Source organism: Hemitrygon akajei, chromosome 19 (genome assembly GCF_048418815.1).
Source record: "Hemitrygon akajei chromosome 19, sHemAka1.3, whole genome shotgun sequence".
Taxonomy (NCBI): Eukaryota; Metazoa; Chordata; class Chondrichthyes; order Myliobatiformes; family Dasyatidae; genus Hemitrygon; species Hemitrygon akajei.
In genome coordinates, this window is record NC_133142.1 from 60,670,827 (window position 1) to 60,689,025 (window position 18,199).

The 18,199-nt window shown below is 41.8% G+C and overlaps 1 protein-coding gene and 1 pseudogene across 2 annotated transcripts in view; one reads left to right on the forward strand and one right to left on the reverse strand.

Annotated features, from left to right (window-relative positions):
- The window catches only part of tmem115 (transmembrane protein 115), a 36,841-nt gene extending 19,646 nt beyond the window's left edge, over positions 1 to 17,195 (forward strand). Inside the window, exons 2-3 of one of the 2 annotated variants that reach the window (XM_073072603.1) lie at positions 15,284 to 15,444; positions 17,016 to 17,195. In XM_073072603.1, the coding sequence (XP_072928704.1) occupies positions 15,284 to 15,444; positions 17,016 to 17,035 (181 nt within the window). In that variant the 3' untranslated portion in view covers positions 17,036 to 17,195. Of the gene's footprint in view, positions 1 to 15,283 lie in introns of both variants that reach the window. The other variant, XM_073072601.1, reaches the window with a different exon arrangement.
- Positions 4,087 to 5,079, reverse strand: LOC140742138 (kelch repeat and BTB domain-containing protein 4 pseudogene; annotated as a pseudogene).
- Positions 17,196 to 18,199: the final 1,004 nt, after the last annotated feature.

The window sequence follows — 18,199 nt, forward strand, 5'->3', positions numbered from 1 at the left end:
GAGAAAATATTACAGTGGTGCTTTGGCAGGATAGATTAGAGGGAGGCTAGGGAGGCTATTTGGGTGGAATTGAGGAATGGGAAATGTGTAGTAACACTTAGGGGTGTATTATAGACCACCTAATGGGGAGCAAGAGTTGAAGAAGCAAATTTGTAGGGAGATAACAGATATTTGTAGCAAGCACAAGGTTGTGATTGTGGGAGATTTTAATTTTCCACACATAGACTGGGAAGCCCATTCTGTAAAAGGGCTGGATGGTTTGGAGTTGGTAAAATGTCTGCAGGATTGTTTTTTGCAGCAATACATAGAGGCACCATCTAGAGAAGGGGCAGTGTTGGATCTCCTGTTAGGGAATGAGATAGGTCAGGTGACGGAGGTATGTGTTGAGGAGCACTTCAGGTCCAGTGATCACAATGCCATTAGTTTCAGTATAATTATGGAGAAGGATAGGACTGGACCCAGGATTGAGATTTTTGATTGGAGACAGGCTAACTTTGAGGAGCTGCGAAAGGATTTAGAAGGAGTGGATTGGGACAATTTGTTTTATGGGAAGGATGTAATAGCGAAATGGAGGTCATTTAAAGGTGAAATTTTGAGGGTGCAGAATCTTTGTTCCTGTTAGGTTGAAAGGAAAGGTTAAAAGTTTGAGAGAGCCATGGGTTTCAAGGGATATTGGAAACTTGGTTAGGAAAAAGAGAGATATCTACAATAAATATAGGCAGCATGGAGTAAATGAGGTGCTCGAAGAATATAAAGAATGTAAGAAGAATCTTCAGAAAGAAATTAGAAAAGCTAAAAGAAGATTTGAGGTTGCTTTGGCAAGTAAGGTGAAAATAAATCCGAAGGGTTTCTACAGTTATATTAATAACAAAAGGATAGTGAGGGATAAAATTGGTCCCTTAGAGAATCAGAGTGGACAGCTATGTGTGGAGCCAAAAGAGATGGGGAAGATTTTGAACAATTTCTTTTCTTCGGTATTCACTAAGGAGAAGGATATTGAATTGTATAAGGTAAGGGAAACAAGTAGAGAAGTTATGGAAACTATGACGATTAAGGAAGAGGAAGTACTGGTGCTTTTAAGGAATATAAAAGTGGATAAATCTCCAGGTCCTGACAGGATATTCCCTAGGACCTTGAGGGAAGTTAGTGTAGAAATAGCAGGGGCTCTGACAGAAATATTTCAAATGTCATTAGAAATTGGGATGGTGCAGAGGATTGGCGTATTGCTCATGTGATTCCATTGTTTAAAAAGTGTTCTAAAAGTAAACCTAGCAATTATCAGCTTGTAAGTTTGATGTCTATGGTGGGTAAATTAATGGAAAGTATTCTTAGAGATGGTGTATATAATTATCTGGATAGACAGGGTCTGATTAGGAACAGTCAACATGGATTTGAGCATGGAAGGTCATGTTTGACAAATCTTATTAAATTTTTTGAAGAGGTTACTAGGAAAGTTGACGAGGGTAAAGCAGTGGATGTTGTCTATATGGACTTCAGTAAGGCCTTTGTCAAGGTTCCACATGGAAGGTTAGTTAGGAAGGTTCGATCGTTAGGTATTAATATTGAAGTGGTAAAATGGATTCAACAGTGGCTGGATGGGAAATGCCAAGAGAGTAGTGGTGGATAACTGTCAGGTTGGAGTCCGGTGACTAGTGGTGTGCCTCAGGGATCTGTACTGTCCAATGTTGTTTGTCATATATATTAATGATCTGGATGATGGAGTGGTAAATTGGATTAGTGAGTATGCAGATGATACTAAGATAGGTGGTATTGTGGATAATGAAGTAGGTTTTCAAAGCTTGCAGTGATTTAGGCCAGTTAGAAGAGTGGGCTGAAAGATGGCAGATGGAGTTTAATGCTGATAAGTGTGAGGTGCTACGTTTTGGTAGGACTAATCAGAATAGGACATGCATGGAAAATGGTAGGGCATTGAGGAATGCAGTAGAACAGAATGATCTAGGAATAATGGTTGATAGTTCCCTGAAGGTGGAATCTCATGTGGATAGGGTGGTAAAGAAAGCTTTTGGTATGCTGGCCTTTATAAATCAGAGCATTGAGTATAGGAGTTTGGGATGTAATGTTAAAATTGTACAAGGCATTGGTGAGGCCAAATTTGGAGTATTGTGTACAGTTCTAGTCACCGAATTATAGGAAAGATGCCAACAAAATAGAGAGAGTACAGAGGAGATTTTCTAGAATGTTACCTGGGTTTCAGCACCTAAGTTACAGAGAAAGGTTGAACAAGTTAGGACTTAATTCTTTGGAGCATAGAAGGTTGAGGGGGGACTTGATAGAGGTATTTAAAATTATGAGGGGGCTAGATAGAGTTGACGTGGATAGGCTTTTTCCATTGAGAGTAGGGGAGATTCAAACAAGAGGACATGAGTTGAGAGTTAGGGGGCAAAAGTTTAAGGGTAACACGAGGGGGAATTTCTTCACTCAGAGTGGTAGCTGTGTGGAACAAGCTTCCAGTAGAAGTGGTAGAGGCAGGTTCGATATTGTCATTTAAAAAAAAAATTGGATAGGTATATGGACAGGAAAGGAATGGAGGGTTATGGGCTGAGTGCAGGTCGATGGGACTAGGTGAGAGTAAGCGTTCGGCACGGACTAGAAGGGCTGAGATGGCCTGTTTCCGTGCTGTATTTGTTATATGTTATGGGTGTGTATTTCCTGTGTTTCCGAATTGTTTCTAGAAAATTCAGCAATTGCTGCTCTGCCATCATCCCTACCAGTGTCTCTGATCAATTTTATCCAGTTCCTCTCTCATGCTTCTGTAATTCCCTTACTTCATCGTAATACTGATACATCTGAATTTAGCTTCTGAAGTTGTAGGGTGAAATCTATCTTATGATACTGACCCGTAAGATTTCCTGAATAGCTTGTCCACTAGTGGGAACAACCATAAGTGTTTCTAAAAAGCCATTTCATGGGCATACTAGAAATTCCCCCTGTTGGGATCTAGCCCCAACCTGATTTTCCCAATCTACCTTCATATTGAAATTCCCCCATGACTATTGTACCATTGTCATTTCGGCATGCATTTTCTGCCTCCATTGTAATTATTTAGTGAGGCTGTATTTGGTGTGTTGTGTTCTGTTTTAGTCACCTTGTTATAGGAAAGATGCCACCAAGTAGGAAAGAGTTCGGAAAAAATTTGCAAGGTCAGCGTTTGAGGGACTGAGTTATAGAGAGGTTGAACAGGCTGTATAGTATTCTCGTGCCGTGTGTTGAAACTCTGACTGAACACCAAGTTAAACTAGAGCCAATGAAGACAGAGTCGCAGTAAGATTAATCGTTTACTGTTCACTCTTCCACATCAATGTATGGTAAAAACTGTTGATAAAATAATTCAAAATATATACAATATCTGTTTCATTCTTGAGACCACGTGTGCTTTTTTTTAGCGAGAGTCTTCAGCCGCCCAGGGGAGGGAGGGGTCGCGTCAAACCGCCGCCGGGCTCAAGCTGCTCCCGCGTTTGAAATTGAAAAGCCGCCACGCACAGCGCTTCAACCGTCGCTTCCTTTAACAGAATCCGCGTTAATATTTTTACTTCAAGTACTGTCATATGAACTTACAGCGTTGCTTCTATAATGTTTCTTTGTGGGTAGACACGGAGCTCTTCACAATCATGTTGCACGCACACTCCCACCTTTCCACCTTCTCCGTACTGGAACTTACCCACAAGACGCAGCAAATATGGGGGTGATGTCATCACATGCCACGATACATCACAGACAATGAACTTTAACTTTAACTAGAAATAGTTGCAAACAAATTATTTAAAGCTGAAATGTAATAAAGTTAAATAAATGGCTTAAGGGCAACACACTCCCCACCTGACCTTTGTAAGGTCACTATGAACATGGTACAGAACTTTAATCTCTAGATTAGTCTAACTACCTCTGCAAATGGTCTCAGTCTGGAACAGAACATGACAATAGTTTGACATTGTTTAGGTCAATTAATATCAGAAAACAAACATAGTACTGAAATTTTGTTGTCATCTGCAGAAGTTTAAAAAAAATAACTTAGTGCACTCAACAAATTAAATCTTAAAAACTGCAGTTTACTGTACTTCGTTAGAATCACGCCAAAAGAAATTGCCAATTTGTCAGCAATATCTCAATTCCACTTATCATTGATACTACAGATGTGGCTGGATTCAGTTTTAATGTTCTGGCATCACCCTTTTACACTTGGAAAACATAAATCCACCCATTGCAGCTGGCAATCTTCCACAGGGAGGGCACAGGGAACTGCAGTCTGGTGAAACTGTCAAACAATAGATTGTAACATACCAGAGAATCTCTCTCAGCTACTATAAAAATCAGGTCCTTGTGAATAGCAGCATGCATACAGCCTGCAAAGGGGAGGTGATATGACTTTAACTGGCATGTCCTGGAACGTGTGTCAAAAACACTGAATGAGACGAGATGGTTTGGTAAAGAAGTCCAGGTCATTCTATTCCCCACCCAGTAGATAGATTGTTCCATTAAGGTTAACACCAGCAGCACAAGACATTGCAGTCTCCAGCTGATTAGTCTCAACCCACACATTATCACAGACTACATAATAATGACAGCACTGGAAGATGTATCCTGAAGGGTTTTCCCACCCAATGAATAAATAGCATCTTCACTTGGGACAGATACAAGTGTGTGCTGAAGACGATCTCTTGGCAGTGATGCGCATTGTTCCCAGTCCATTGTCTCCATGTTGCATTTCCACATCTGTCGTGGGATGGGGTCACCTACAACATACGAGTCACTTCCATGCTTGCATGCAGCAGTAATCTGCTGGCACAATCGACTTTGCCCACTGACACTGATAGCATCACCATCACAGTGCAAAGACACTGCCAGTGAGTGTGTCCAAGTGTCTTCTTTTCCAATCAGGTAAATATGGACAATTTCAATTTCCTTTAAACTGGATACCAGGTTCTCAAAGTATTGTGCTCATTCTTCCTTGTCATGACCACTCCAGGCTTCTATTGCTTTGGCTGGTTTCTGAGAGCGGGGACACCATGTGGGACATGAAGCTGTCTTGGGTCTTGAAGTGAATCTCTCCAAGCCTCCCATCTGCTTAGCTTGTCTTCTGGTAGCGGAGTGTCCCAGTTAGAGAGCTTGGAGGTAACTTCTCTGAGGAGGGCTCTTTACTGGATCGTAACCGGTGCCAGTAGACCCAGGGGATCGAAAACACTGTTGACAGTGGGGAGAACTCCACGGCAGTTGAATGGTTTGTTGATGGTAGATACGGAGAACATGAATGTGTCGGTCATGATCTCCTAAAAGTGACCCAAATTCCTTTGTGTGGGTATGCTTTCTCCACCTAGATCTAGGTCCTTGATCGCTGGAGCACAGTCATCAGGTGGGCAGGTCTCCACGACTGTTTGCTCTTTGTTGTTTGGCAAGCACTGGCATGGTTCTCTGAATGGTAGTGGGGCAACCCTGCTGTTTGCTTCATCTCTAAAAGCCTTTGTGTCCATTATTTTTAAGAAGATGGCGTCTTCCACTGATGGAGCAAGTTTATTACCGTGCTCAGTTTGAGCGAAGACTGACTGTCGCAGTGTCTCTTCAGTTACTTGACTATGCTTGTGCCTTTGCTTGTGGAGGGCTGAAAAATTGAATGGCAGCCACTCTCTTGCACGTTAGTCTTGAGTATGTTAACTGTCAGTTTGTGTACATTGCCAGGGCACACCTCCCCTATCACCACCCAGCCCAGATCCAGGCATTGGGCGAAGGGGGCATCGTGTGGTCCATTGACCTGCTGCCTGACTTTGTGCACCCTAAGAACGTCTTTTCTGAGTAGCAGGAGTATTTCTGCTTCCGGATCCAGTTCTGTGATGTGCTTGGCAATGTGGTGGAGTTGTGGCTGGTGTAGCAATGCGCTTATCTAGTTCTTAGAAAGTCGCTTCTGTCAGTGTTATCTTGGACGTGTGCCTCTGCTTTGGGTGGATTGGTGAGGAGTACTTTACATATTTACACCTCACATTGGTTCTCTCATTACCTATGATAGACTACATCTCCCAGCAGTGTACTTCAGGACTCGGCTAATTAGGTCAGTGGTGACAGGAGAATCTTGGTGATGGCCATTGAAACATCCACCAAGAGTATCCTTTTATATTATTACTACTTTGAGTGCTTCTACTTTTTTTGAAGGAGCACTGGTTGGATTTTAAATGTGGCTCAAAATTGAGCTGAGATATCAGATATGATACTGCTTTCGAGCATTGTATTGATGGAGATTTTTACCCGAACCATTGGTACGCTGTAATGATAGATAGATAGATACTTTATTCATCCCCATGGGGAAATTCAACTTTTTTTCCAATGTCCCATACACTTGTTGTAGCAAAACTAATTACATACAATACTTAACTCAGTAAAAAAAAATATGATATGCATCTAAATCACTATCTCAAAAAGCATTAATAATAGCTTTTAAAAAGTTCTTAAGTCCTGGCGGTAGAATTGTAAAGCCTAATGGCATTGGGGAGTATTGACCTCTTCATCCTGTCTGAGGAGCATTGCATCGATAGTAACCTGTCGCTGAAACTGCTTCTCTGTCTCTGGATGGTGCTATGTAGAGGATGTTCAGAGTTATCCATAATTGACTGTAGCCTACTCAGCGCCCTTCGCTCAGCTACCGATGTTAAACTCTCCAGTACTTTGCCCACGACAGAGCCCGCCTTCCTTACCAGCTTATTAAGACGTGAGGCGTCCCTCTTCTTAATGCTTCCTCCCCAACACGCCACCACAAAGAAGAGGGCGCTCTCCACAACTGACCTATAGAACATCTTCAGCATCTCACTACAGACATTGAATGACGCCAACCTTCTTAGGAAGTACAGTCGACTCTGTGCCTTCCTGCACAAGGCATCTGTGTTGGCAGTCCAGTCTAGCTTCTCGTCTAACTGTACTCCCAGATACTTGTAGGTCTTAACCTGCTCCACACATTCTCCATTAATGATCACTGGCTCCATATGAGGCCTAGAACTCCTAAAGTCCACCACCATCTCCTTGGTCTTGGTGATATTGAGACACAGGTAGTTTGAGTTGCACCATATCACAAAGTCCTGTATCAGTTTCCTATACTCCTCCTCCTGTCCATTCCTGACACACCCCACTATGGCCGTGTCATCAGCGAACTTTTGCACATGGCAGGACTCCGAGTTATATTGGAAGTCTGATGTGTACAGGGTGAACAGGACTGGAGAGAGTACGGTTCCCTGCGGCGCCCCTGTGCTGCTTACCACCGTGTCAGACCTACAGTCTCCCAACCGCACATACTGAGGTCTATCTGTCAAGTAGTCCACTATCCAATCCACCATGTGAGAGTCTACTCCCATCTCCATTAGTTTGTGCCTTAAGATCTTGGGCTGGATGGTGTTAAAGGCACTAGAGAAGTCAAGGAATATAATCCTCACAGCACAACTGACCCCATCTAGGTGAGAGAGTGATTTGTGCAGCAAATACGTGATAGCATCCTCCACTCCCACCTTCTCCTTATACGCAAACTGAAGAGGATCCTGGGCGTGCCTGGTTTGTGGCCTCAGATTCTGTATTATCAGCCGCTCCATGGTCTTCATCACGTGCGACATCAAGGCAACAGGTCTGAAGTCATTCAACTCCTTTGGTTGTGGTTTCTTCGGTACCGGGACAATACAGGATGTTTTCCGCTGTCTGGGTACTCTTCTCTGCTCCAGGCTCATGTTGAAGATGCGCTGTAGTGGTTCTCCCAGCTCAGTCGCACAGGCCCTCAGTAATCGTGGGGAAACTCCATCCGGTCCAGCCGCCTTGCTGGTACAGATCTTCCTCAGTTGACCTTCCACCTGTGCAGCCGTAATCCTGGGCGTGGGCAAGGTCTCCTGTGAGTGGCTATTTTCCTGTGAGGGAAGTAAGCCTGGTGTGGATTTCTGCGGTGAGGATGAGATTGAGCTGTCGAACCTGTTGAAGAAGTTGTTCAGCTGGTTCGCTTTCTCCACATCTCCACTTATGTTCGCCCCCCGCTTTGCACCGCATCCGGTGATGATGTAACTGTTTTGTGCTGTATTGAATTTGTTGTATTCAGTATGAGTTGGGATGTCCTAAGACAAAAGAGCAAATAAGTGAGGTATTGAGCATGGATTTGCTGTCCATTCAGAAATCTGATGATGGAGTGGAAAACGCCATTCTAAAAATGTTGAGTATATGTCTTCCTGCTCCTGTACTTCCTCCACGATGGTAGCAATGAGGAGGGCATCAGGATAAGTTGTAATATCTCTGGTATATATCGTGAAATTTGTTATTTTGCAGCAGTACAATACATAAAACTAAATTACAATAAGAATTGTGTATATATTTTTAAATTAAGTCGTGCAAAAAGAAAAAAAAGTGTGGTAGTGTTTCAGATCATTGTCCGTTCAGAAATCTGATGGCAGAGGAGAAGAAGCTGTACCTGAAACACTAAACATGTGTCTTCAGGCTCCTATGCCACCACCTTGATGGTAGCAATGAGAAGAGGGGATGTTCTGGATGATGGGGGTCCTTAATGATGAATGCTACCTTTTTGAAAGTGTCCTCTGTACCAGGGGTCACCAACCTTTTTTGCACCGTGGACCAGTTTAATATTGACAATATTCTGGCATTCTTGCGGACCGGCCCACGGGAGGAGGGGGGTGTTAATCACGACCGGAATATAGGTGATAAGTCAACTATAAGTCACTTATAAGTGGCTAATACACTCAATTTCATTTCTAAAAGGGTTTATCTAACAAATTTAATATTAAACACAGTGCATATTTTCCTCACGTGATAAGTCAGTTATAACTCATAAGTCAATAGCATCATAACATTTTAAGTAGCGTTTGGATATTAAACACACAGCACATATTTTCCTCGTATGAACATATAAAATCATTGCAACACCAATATCGCTGAATCAGTGGGAGCCCCGGGCTTGTTTCCCTGCAACAAGACGGTCCCATCAAGGGGTGATGGGAGACAGCAATACTGGAAGGGGGTTCTTTATGTCCAGCCTATTCCGCAATTTAGTTTTGTTTCGTTCATTGCAGAAAACCCGCTTCGCAGAGATATTATGTTGGAAATGGAAGCAACGTTTTCAGTGTTTTCGTGGCTATCTCAGGATATTCAGACTTGACTTTGATCCAGAATGCCGGCAGAGATTTATGTCAAACATACTTTTTAGCCCACTGTCATTTGCAAGCTCGAGAAGTTGATCTTCCTGCGCTGACATGGATGATTCACCAGGGACATTCACAAATGGGTAACGGACCCATTCCTTTGCACGTCTTGGGTCATTTGCGGTTGGGAAGTAACGCTCGAATTCTGTCAACAGCGAAGATAGGTGATCGCGCACCAGCTGTGAGAAGGATGGTTCAGTCTCTCCCAAACTTGTCAAATATGCCCCTGTCCACTCGCCGTCCTCACAGTTCCAGTTTGGCTTTGAAAGCAGTCACTTTATCTGCCAACTTGAAGAGAGTTGTCATTCTCCCCTGAAGTGACAAATTGAGTTCATTGAGCAGGTTGAAGATGTCAAACAGATAAGTGAGTTTTGCTATCGACTCCTCGTCACTGAAGGGTGCTGCCAGTGGTGACTTTTTTCCTGAAAGAAATCTCTAGCGGCTCTTAACTCAAAAACCCTGGCCAGGGCTCTCCCCCTTGATTGCCACCAGGGTGCTTGGACTCAAGGGCCGAAGCATTTTTGAGCACTTCATTGCTGCATCAGACAGCTTGTCTCCACATTTCACTCATGGGGCTTGGAGCGTGCAAGTCACCGGTCAGATTAAAGCCTTATTTTAAGTACGACTTGTATTTTCTGTTGAAGGAAGCTTCCTTTTTTTTTGCAGTCTCGGCCTCAGCTGTCTCTGCGTTATTATCATCGTTAGGCCTTTTAGATAATTATACATGTATTGCTTCAAGCTGTATAATCGATAGTTAGACAAAAATTTTGCTCTGTGATCAAAATTTTTCCCAAAAGGAGGGAGGTGTGACGAGATCCTAAGGTTTATTCAATATGGACTGTGCCTTTTAAATGAGAGTGTGTGTACACTGATTCAGGGAGAGTGAGCACCGAACAGCTCGTGAGTTGCGAAGGTTACAGAAGGGCAGAGCTATATGATGGACAGCTGGCGTTCAGCATGTTTGGGATATATACAAGGTTTCTGTCTGAAAAGCCTCTCTGGCTTTTCACAGACACACAGAGTTGAGATGGATTTGGTCAATGGAAGACACCAGTTAGTTGGTCGCTGGTTTAAACTTTCAGTAGCCCAATGGGGGTGAGCTGAGATCGATCCAGAGTATTGCTAAATGACTCTCAAGTTTTCTGCAACTAGAACAAGTTTGCAGGAAGAGAAGAGAGGAGAGGAAGGTTTGAAACAGAAGAAACCTAGTGACAGAGATCACTGTATGGACTCTCTATCTAAGTAGCCCATAAGGGTGAGTTTGTTTCCATTCGGATACAAAAGTGCGATTGTCACTTAGTTAATCCACAGGAGTGGGTTCTCTGGTGAGGGGAAAACCTTTGTGAGTACCACGTGTGCGTTTACCCTTTGTCTGGGTGTGGTAGTTCACTGAAGAAAGGCACCCCTGTGGCAAATCACTGTTGGAGTTATTTCGTATGTCATGGAACTGGATAAGTGGCTATCACGTTGTGTGTTTGGGGTAACCTTGTGGAATCTACTGGTGTGTCGACCCTTGCCTGGGTGGTGGTTCCCTTGAAGGTGGTCACCTTTGTGATAAGCTGCTGTTGGTGATAATCCATGCGTGGATTCTGTTTGAGTATCCTATGGCCACCACTTTGAGATGTCCCTTGGCTGAATTCGGGTGTGGTACCACTTGTGTTGAAAGGATATTCATTGAAGATCACTGTCAGTGATACTTTGTGTGTGTAGTAGAATAACTTTGTAGATAAAACCTACTGCTATTTTTGTGTTGCTGTCGTGGAATCTGGAATATCGATGTAATTGCCTTCTCACAACATACACCTTTGGATTACAAATCTCTCTCGCTTACCAACAGCAACCTCGTGCATTTAACTGAACTTTCTCACATACCATCATATGACTGTATCATTTACCATCTAAGCTTGAATGAGTTTGGGAAACACATACTCACACCTATATGTGCCTAACACTGTTACTCCTTGGTTTATCTGGTTTTATATTACTATATTACGTAGATACTAATTAATAGTGTTTTGCTTATAGCAAAACCAGACTCCTGGTGTGTTCCATTTCTGCTGGTTCTTTTAACCTGTTATGGGGTATGTAACAGCAGCTCTTCCCCCTTGATAGCCATCAGGGTGCTTGGACTCAAGGTGCCGAAGCAGTTTTGAGGGCTTCATTGCCTCATTGTCTCCACATATCGCACACGGGGCTTGGAGCGTGCGAGTCACCTGTCTCATTAAAGCCATATTTTATGTACAACTCGTCGTATTTTCTGTTGAAGGAGGCATTCTTTTTCAGCTGTCTCTGCATTATCATCATCATTAGGCCTTTTATGTCCCCTACTACCTCTTCCAAAGAAACTCTCAAGTGACGTTTTTTACTCATCGAGTAGTTGTAGGTTAATGACCGACTGATGACATCACGTGCATTCAAGTTCAACAGTGGGCGTGACAGGGAATGAGGAAAGGTGCAGCTGACTCATATCATTTCATATCGCCAAATCATATTGTTTCCTCGTGGCCCTGGTAGCACATGCTTTGCGGCCCGGGTGGTTGAAAATCACTGCTTTATACTGGGGAGTCTAGTGCCTGTAATGGAATTAGCTGAGTTTACAACTTTCTACAACCTTTTCTGATCCTGTGCAGTGGCCTCTCCATACAAGACAGTGATGAAACTAGTTAGACTGTTCTCCAGTGTAAATCTGTTGATCCTCAGTGAAAAGGAGATGTTATTTCCGATCTGCACAGACTGAGGTCTCCTGGTGATGAAGTCAAGGATCCAGTTGCAGAGGGAGGCAGAGGCCCAGGTTTTGGAGCTTGTTGATAAGTACCAAGAGTATAATGGTGTTGAAGACTGAGCTGCAATCAATAAACAGGAGCCTGAGGTAGGGATTGATATTGTCCAAGTGGAGAGTCAGTGAGGTTGCATCCACTGTCGACCTACTGTGTCAGTGGGCAAATTTCAGTGCTTGTTTAGACAAGAGTTGATTTGGGCCATGCCCAATCTCTCAAATCTCTGTCACAGTAGATGTGAATGCAACTGTACGATAGTCTTTCAGAAAGGTCATCCTGATCTTCTTGGATACTGGTATGATTGTTGCCCTTTTGCGATAGAGAAACTTGTGGAAAGAGAATAATGTTACCTGGTTGTTTCCAGCACTTAGTTTTTATCCTAAGCAGTAGCCTCTACTTAGAAGTCATCTTGAGTTGACTGATACGCAACCATCTTTGATTCACTTAGTGCAACAAATGTGTCAATTTGAAAGCAGACTTGAGAGTAGAGATCTTAATTGTGCCATAGAAGTATTAAATCTGAACTTGGATTACCTTTCATTGTCATTATGACTTAATTTCTTTGTGTAATTCCTTGACTACGGAGAACACCCGTTTCAATCAAATCTTGTAGATGCCATTCCAATTATCACGGTGAAGGCATAGACACTTGTAGAGAGGTGTCTTTTGTTCACTGTTACAAGTGTTATGGAATAGAGATTAAAGAGACTGCATAGTCTAGAATCTGGAGGAACTTGGTGGGTTGAGCAGCATCCATGCGAGGAAGGAATTTTTGACATTTCTGGTTGAAGCCCTTCATCAAACTGAGAATGAAGAAGGATGCTGCTCAACCCAATGAAGTAGTGGAATGGTTGCTTCTGATTCCAGATTGAATTGAGATGTAATGCTTATGGTAAATTTCTTGCTTCTTTACTAATAACACTGAGCTAATTTTGCTTGTGGACATAACACATTTATTGAATCACAGTATCCTGGCACAGAAGCAGGCCCAACATATTCGATATGGATATGATGTGTGAGTGACCGTAAACCTAATTCTGATATGGGTCTCTATTGTGAACTGAGACTGAAAGGGAGCAGGAGGAGGGGAATCATGGTTGGGAATAGAGGAAGGGAGGAAGTGGGAAGCACCAGACAGACATTCTGTATTAGTGTCTCAGGGCTGAGTGTGTCTGCAGCCACCCACCCTCTGCCCCTGACAGTCCTTTTCTGCCATCTGTCCCACAACCCTCCCCCAGTACTCCACCCTATCCATTCTGACACAAAATGCTGGTGGAACACGGCAGGCCAGGCAGCATCTATAGGAAGAAGCAGGGTCTCGGCCGGAAACATCGACAGTGCTTCTTCCTATAGATGCTGCCTGGCCTGCTGTGTTCCACCAGCATTTTGTGTGTGTTGCTTGAAATTCCAGCATCTGCAGAAATCCTCGTGTTTGCTATCCATTCTGAACATCCTTTGCTCTTGCTAGATTTACAAACTCACTCTGCGCTCTTGTGTCTCCACATAGCAAAATTCTCTGATGGAATCCAATTTTCCTTTCGGGATTTTATAGATAATGAAGCAATCTGTTAAAACAGGTATAGGTTATTTAACGTCTGCTATTTTCATTCTTTGAAATACTGGGTTGTTTAAATCCATATCATCTTCCATCTTTTTTATACCTTTTAAAAAGAAAAATGATGTATGTCAGCGATTTAGACTACAGTATTGGATTTGTGGCTAAATTTGCCAATGATGACAAAGGTAGGTGGAAGAGCGGGTAGTGTTGAGGAAACGGAGAGCCTGCAGAGAGACTTAAATAATTTAGGGGAATGGGCTAGGAAGTAGTAAATGAAATACAATGTTGGAAAGTGCATGGTCTTTGGAAGAAATAAACAGGCAGACTATTATTTAGATGGGGAGAGAATTCAAAATGCAGAGCTGCAAAGGGACTTGGGAGTCCTTGTGCAAGATTCCCTGAAGGTTAACCTCCAGGTTGAGACGGTTGTGAAGAAGGCGAGTGCAATGTTGGCATTCATTTCTAGAGGTATAGAATATAAGAGGAGGGATGTGATGTTGAGGCTGTATAAGACACTTGTGAGACCACACTTGGAGTATTGTGTGCAGTTTTGGGCTCCTTATTTTAGAAAGGATATGCTGACATTGTAGAGAGTTCAGAGAAGATTCACAAGAATGATTCCAGGAATGAAAGGGTTACCATATGAGAACTGTCTGGCAGCTCTTGGGCTGTATTCCCTGGAGTTCAGGAGAATGAGGGGGGATCTCATAGAAACATTCGGAATGTTAAAAGGCCTGAACAGATTAGATATGGCAGAATTTCCCATGGTAGGGGATTCTAGGACAAGAGAACATGACTTCAGGATTGAAGGACGTCCTTTTAGAACTGACGTCCTTTTAGTCAGAGGGTGGTAAATCTGTGGAATTTGTTGCCACGAGTTGCTGTGGAGGCCGTCATTGGGTGTATTTAAGGTAGAGATGGGTTCGTGATTAGCAAGGCCATCAGAGGTTATGGGGTGAAAGCAGGGGAGTGGGGATGACTGGAAGAATTGGATCAGCCCATGATTGAATGGCAGAGCAGACTTGATGGGCCAAATGGCCTACTTCTATATCTTATGGTCTAAACTGATTGAAATTAATACTCGACGTGGGAAGAGAGCAAAGTTTGCAAATATTTACTACCCCTTGTGTCTCCATGTCAATCCTATGTGGTTTACCCCTTCGAGACCATGGTCCCAGGTTCTAAACTCAGATTGGAAAAAGCAATGGATAGGATGGCAATGGTTCACCAGATTGATTCTTGGATAGGGAGGTTGACAATAAAGAAATTAGTTGACCATGCTTGTATTAGTAGAAGAATGAGGTATGTTCTGAGTTAAAATACTAATTTTTTATGGGGTTTGAGAAGATGAGAATATGGATGATATTCAACCCTGGCTGAGTTAGTCTCAAGAGTAAGATTGGTCATTAAATACAGATCAATACACTTTCAGACATTAAGGGTAAGTCACTGCCAAAAGGGACAAGTGGGAAGCAGACAGCCATGATGTCATTGATCAGTGGAGCAGGAATAAGTGTCAACTGCTCAGCTCCTGGATCTTTTACTTTCTTATTACTTTGCATAGATCTTCCTTGGATTGCATTAGGATTAAGCTTTGTCTGTATTTATTGGAAAACATTTAATAGAAAGTATTAGTTTGTTCAAGAATTAGAATTGGTTGGTGCTAGTATCTGAATCTGGTCTCCCTTGCTCCGGTTCATTGGATCTGAAAATTTTCAATTACTTCATATAGTTTGTATAACCTGATATTTTTGGTTTAATTTCAGACAGTTGGCGTTGAAAGCTCTTAATGAGCGGCTGAAACGTGTTGAAGACCAAGCAGCATGGCCTAGTATGGATGAAGATGACAAAGATGATTTGTCTGAAATGCCTTTATTTCCAGAAACCAGCAGGAGTGATGGAGATGATTCTGGAGCAGCAGAACAAAGTGCGTTCCCAGGTCTTTCATCAGGATCTTAGAAGACCGTTAATGAATGACTTGTCCAATTGGGCGGAAGTGAAAGAGGGTTTAATGCTGCACAGATAAGCATCAGTACTTTAAACTATTCAACTCCAGCACTTACAATCTGTATGGAAAATAGATTTGTTAGTAAAAGACTATAAATGCCCGTGCAGCTGTGATGTTCATAGCCGCATTTCAGGATTTGATGTTTTCTAACTCTAACTGGTGGCTGAACAATTAGAGGTGGCATTTGAACTGGTGTTGAATTAGATACAATCTTTGCTGTTAGTTCTTAAAATATATTAATTTACAGTTTTATTTTGAAGTGTCCTTTTCTGATTAGAAGGAGCAGATACTAATGGTATAATTGCAATGGTGGCTAGGAGAGGAGGGCAGGGGTAAAATGAGCTATGTTATCATTGAGATCAAAAGGAATGGAGCAAATCCACAGCTTTGGCCCCAGATTGTCTTTGTGCCAAAAAAAAAGTATCCCCCTAGTTTGGAGCAGCTTGCTACCCGTGGGGAAAAATACAGGTATCTTGTGGCACTAGTTTTCCAACTCTGGAGTTCTGTTATTGGATTGGATTCACCTTTTGCAGTTTTATTTTCACACTTTTTCTGCTTTCATGTTTTGCAAGGCTAGTAACATTCCAGCATACATTTTGCTGTAATAGCGAACATGTATTTTGGTCATGTAAGGTAGTTTGTTTCTCCTTAGAACCCCTTATTTGTTTATTGAGTTTCCTTTTCTGCCATCATTTTCTCTTCTGTTATCTTTAACAGTATGTTCCTCAGTAAAAATTGCTTTAAATGGATTTTCCCTGGGGAGCAAAATTGTGCCTCCCCCCCTTTGCGCCTCACCATTTGATATGTTTGAAAATCGCCTAATAAAAGGGCTAGCTAATTGTTGGTGTTGGTTCTGAAATTTCTGCATTCAATTCTAAAAGCAATTGTTATGTATATCTGGAGCTACACTGATTTGGTGTATAGTATTCTGAATCCTCTAATTGTAAAAGGGATTGTGGAAGTTTCTGGAAACTCATACAAACTTCTTGACAAAGGTCTTTTAACAAGATAAAGTTCCTTATTTTTGTTACCTGTATATATAAAAAAAACTTGCATCTCGTATTGAAATGGGTCAGCAAGTTATGGCCAATCCAAAGGTTCATCCAGGGGTGGTTTGACTAGCAAACAATTTCACAAATTTCAATAAAGCTCCTGTAATGACAGATGCTGAGATCTCTATGAAGTAGATTATGGTCAATACAAAAAATGTATTGGTTTTGCAGAGCCCCCATTTAAGTGTTGACAAAGCCACCTCGTCCAGTCCAGTACTTTCTATAACATGAAAATACACTGGTAGATTTCTGCATCCCGCTGCTGTACCAGCAGCATCCTAACTTTATCTATATTTGATAATCATCGTGGCAAATCAGTTGGAAGTAGTTATCATTTTTAATACATTTAAATGTGCAAGATACTTTAATGTAAGATTCTTAACGAACCAGTATTAGTTTCATCTAAGTGATTTAATGTTTTATTTCTGTTTTCTGCAGGTGAATTGACATTACCTTAATGTTGTGCTTTTTAATCAGAGTAGCATTTATGAAAAAAACACTGCTCTTGCCTACTGGGTTTCACTTAAATTGAAGGTTTCTTTTTATTCAAGTGTATCATCATGCAGGTCAGTCCAATAAACTTTGCAGTCTTGTGTTCACTTTTCATACCCCCTCAAAGTGCTCAAGTATTTATTTTCTTTTTGTTCTGAAGTCATGGGGTATGGTACAGTGGAGAGTTCTTTTGGACTAATAATCCAAAGGACACAAGTTCAATTCCAGTTTGTTTCAATTTAGTTATTGCTTTATCTGGAGGGAAAAGTTCTTATTGGTAAAATGTCAGTAAATACTTTTGACACTAAAATCTTGGATATAGTTTATGTTATTAAATATCAGCTAGTTCATTTATGGCCTTTAATGAAGCTGGGATGGTGTCCCTGTCTTTTATAACCTAGATGTTACTCTAGTTTCACATCCTTGGCTGATGCTTTAAATTTCCTAACTAGCGTAACAAACCATAATTTGCTTTTCTTGGGTGTCTGATGTTAGAAAATTGAGTTTTACAGAAATACAACTAAAATGATCAAACATCTTATTTTAATTAAATTAACCAGAAAAAAAAAATTGGGAAGAGTTGCATAGTTGTGTGACTGTGTCTGATAGCAGAGATGAAAATAAGATAAATACAAGCACATTATTTGTAGATCAGTCTCAGTTGTAGCACAAAAAAATCACAATAATTAACAAACATTCTGCAGTGTCACAAGTTCATGTGAAATTAATTAGTGCACAATTCTATATTCTAGTTTGTCAGCCAAATTAATCTCTGTTTTACAATAGCTTATGGAATACAAGCAATGATCCTAAACTTGGGCTCCACTGTGTAGCCAGTCTCAGTTGAGACCAGTGTCAAGCGAGGTTGGTTTAATGCACCAATACCAAATGCAAATCACACAAATTGCTGATGCAAGAAACAATCAGCAAGGCAGGCAGCATCTGTGGAAATTACAGCAACTCCTACCCACAGTGCATTTGCACCAGTTTTCTTTTTTCTTAATTTAAGTTTATAATGATCTTGCTTGCTGCAATGCGCCTCTAAGTTTCCTATCAAGTGGATGTCATCTATAGGACTATTTGGGAAGTGCTCAATGTACAGTGTTGTTAGATCCTGATGCGTTTGTGAT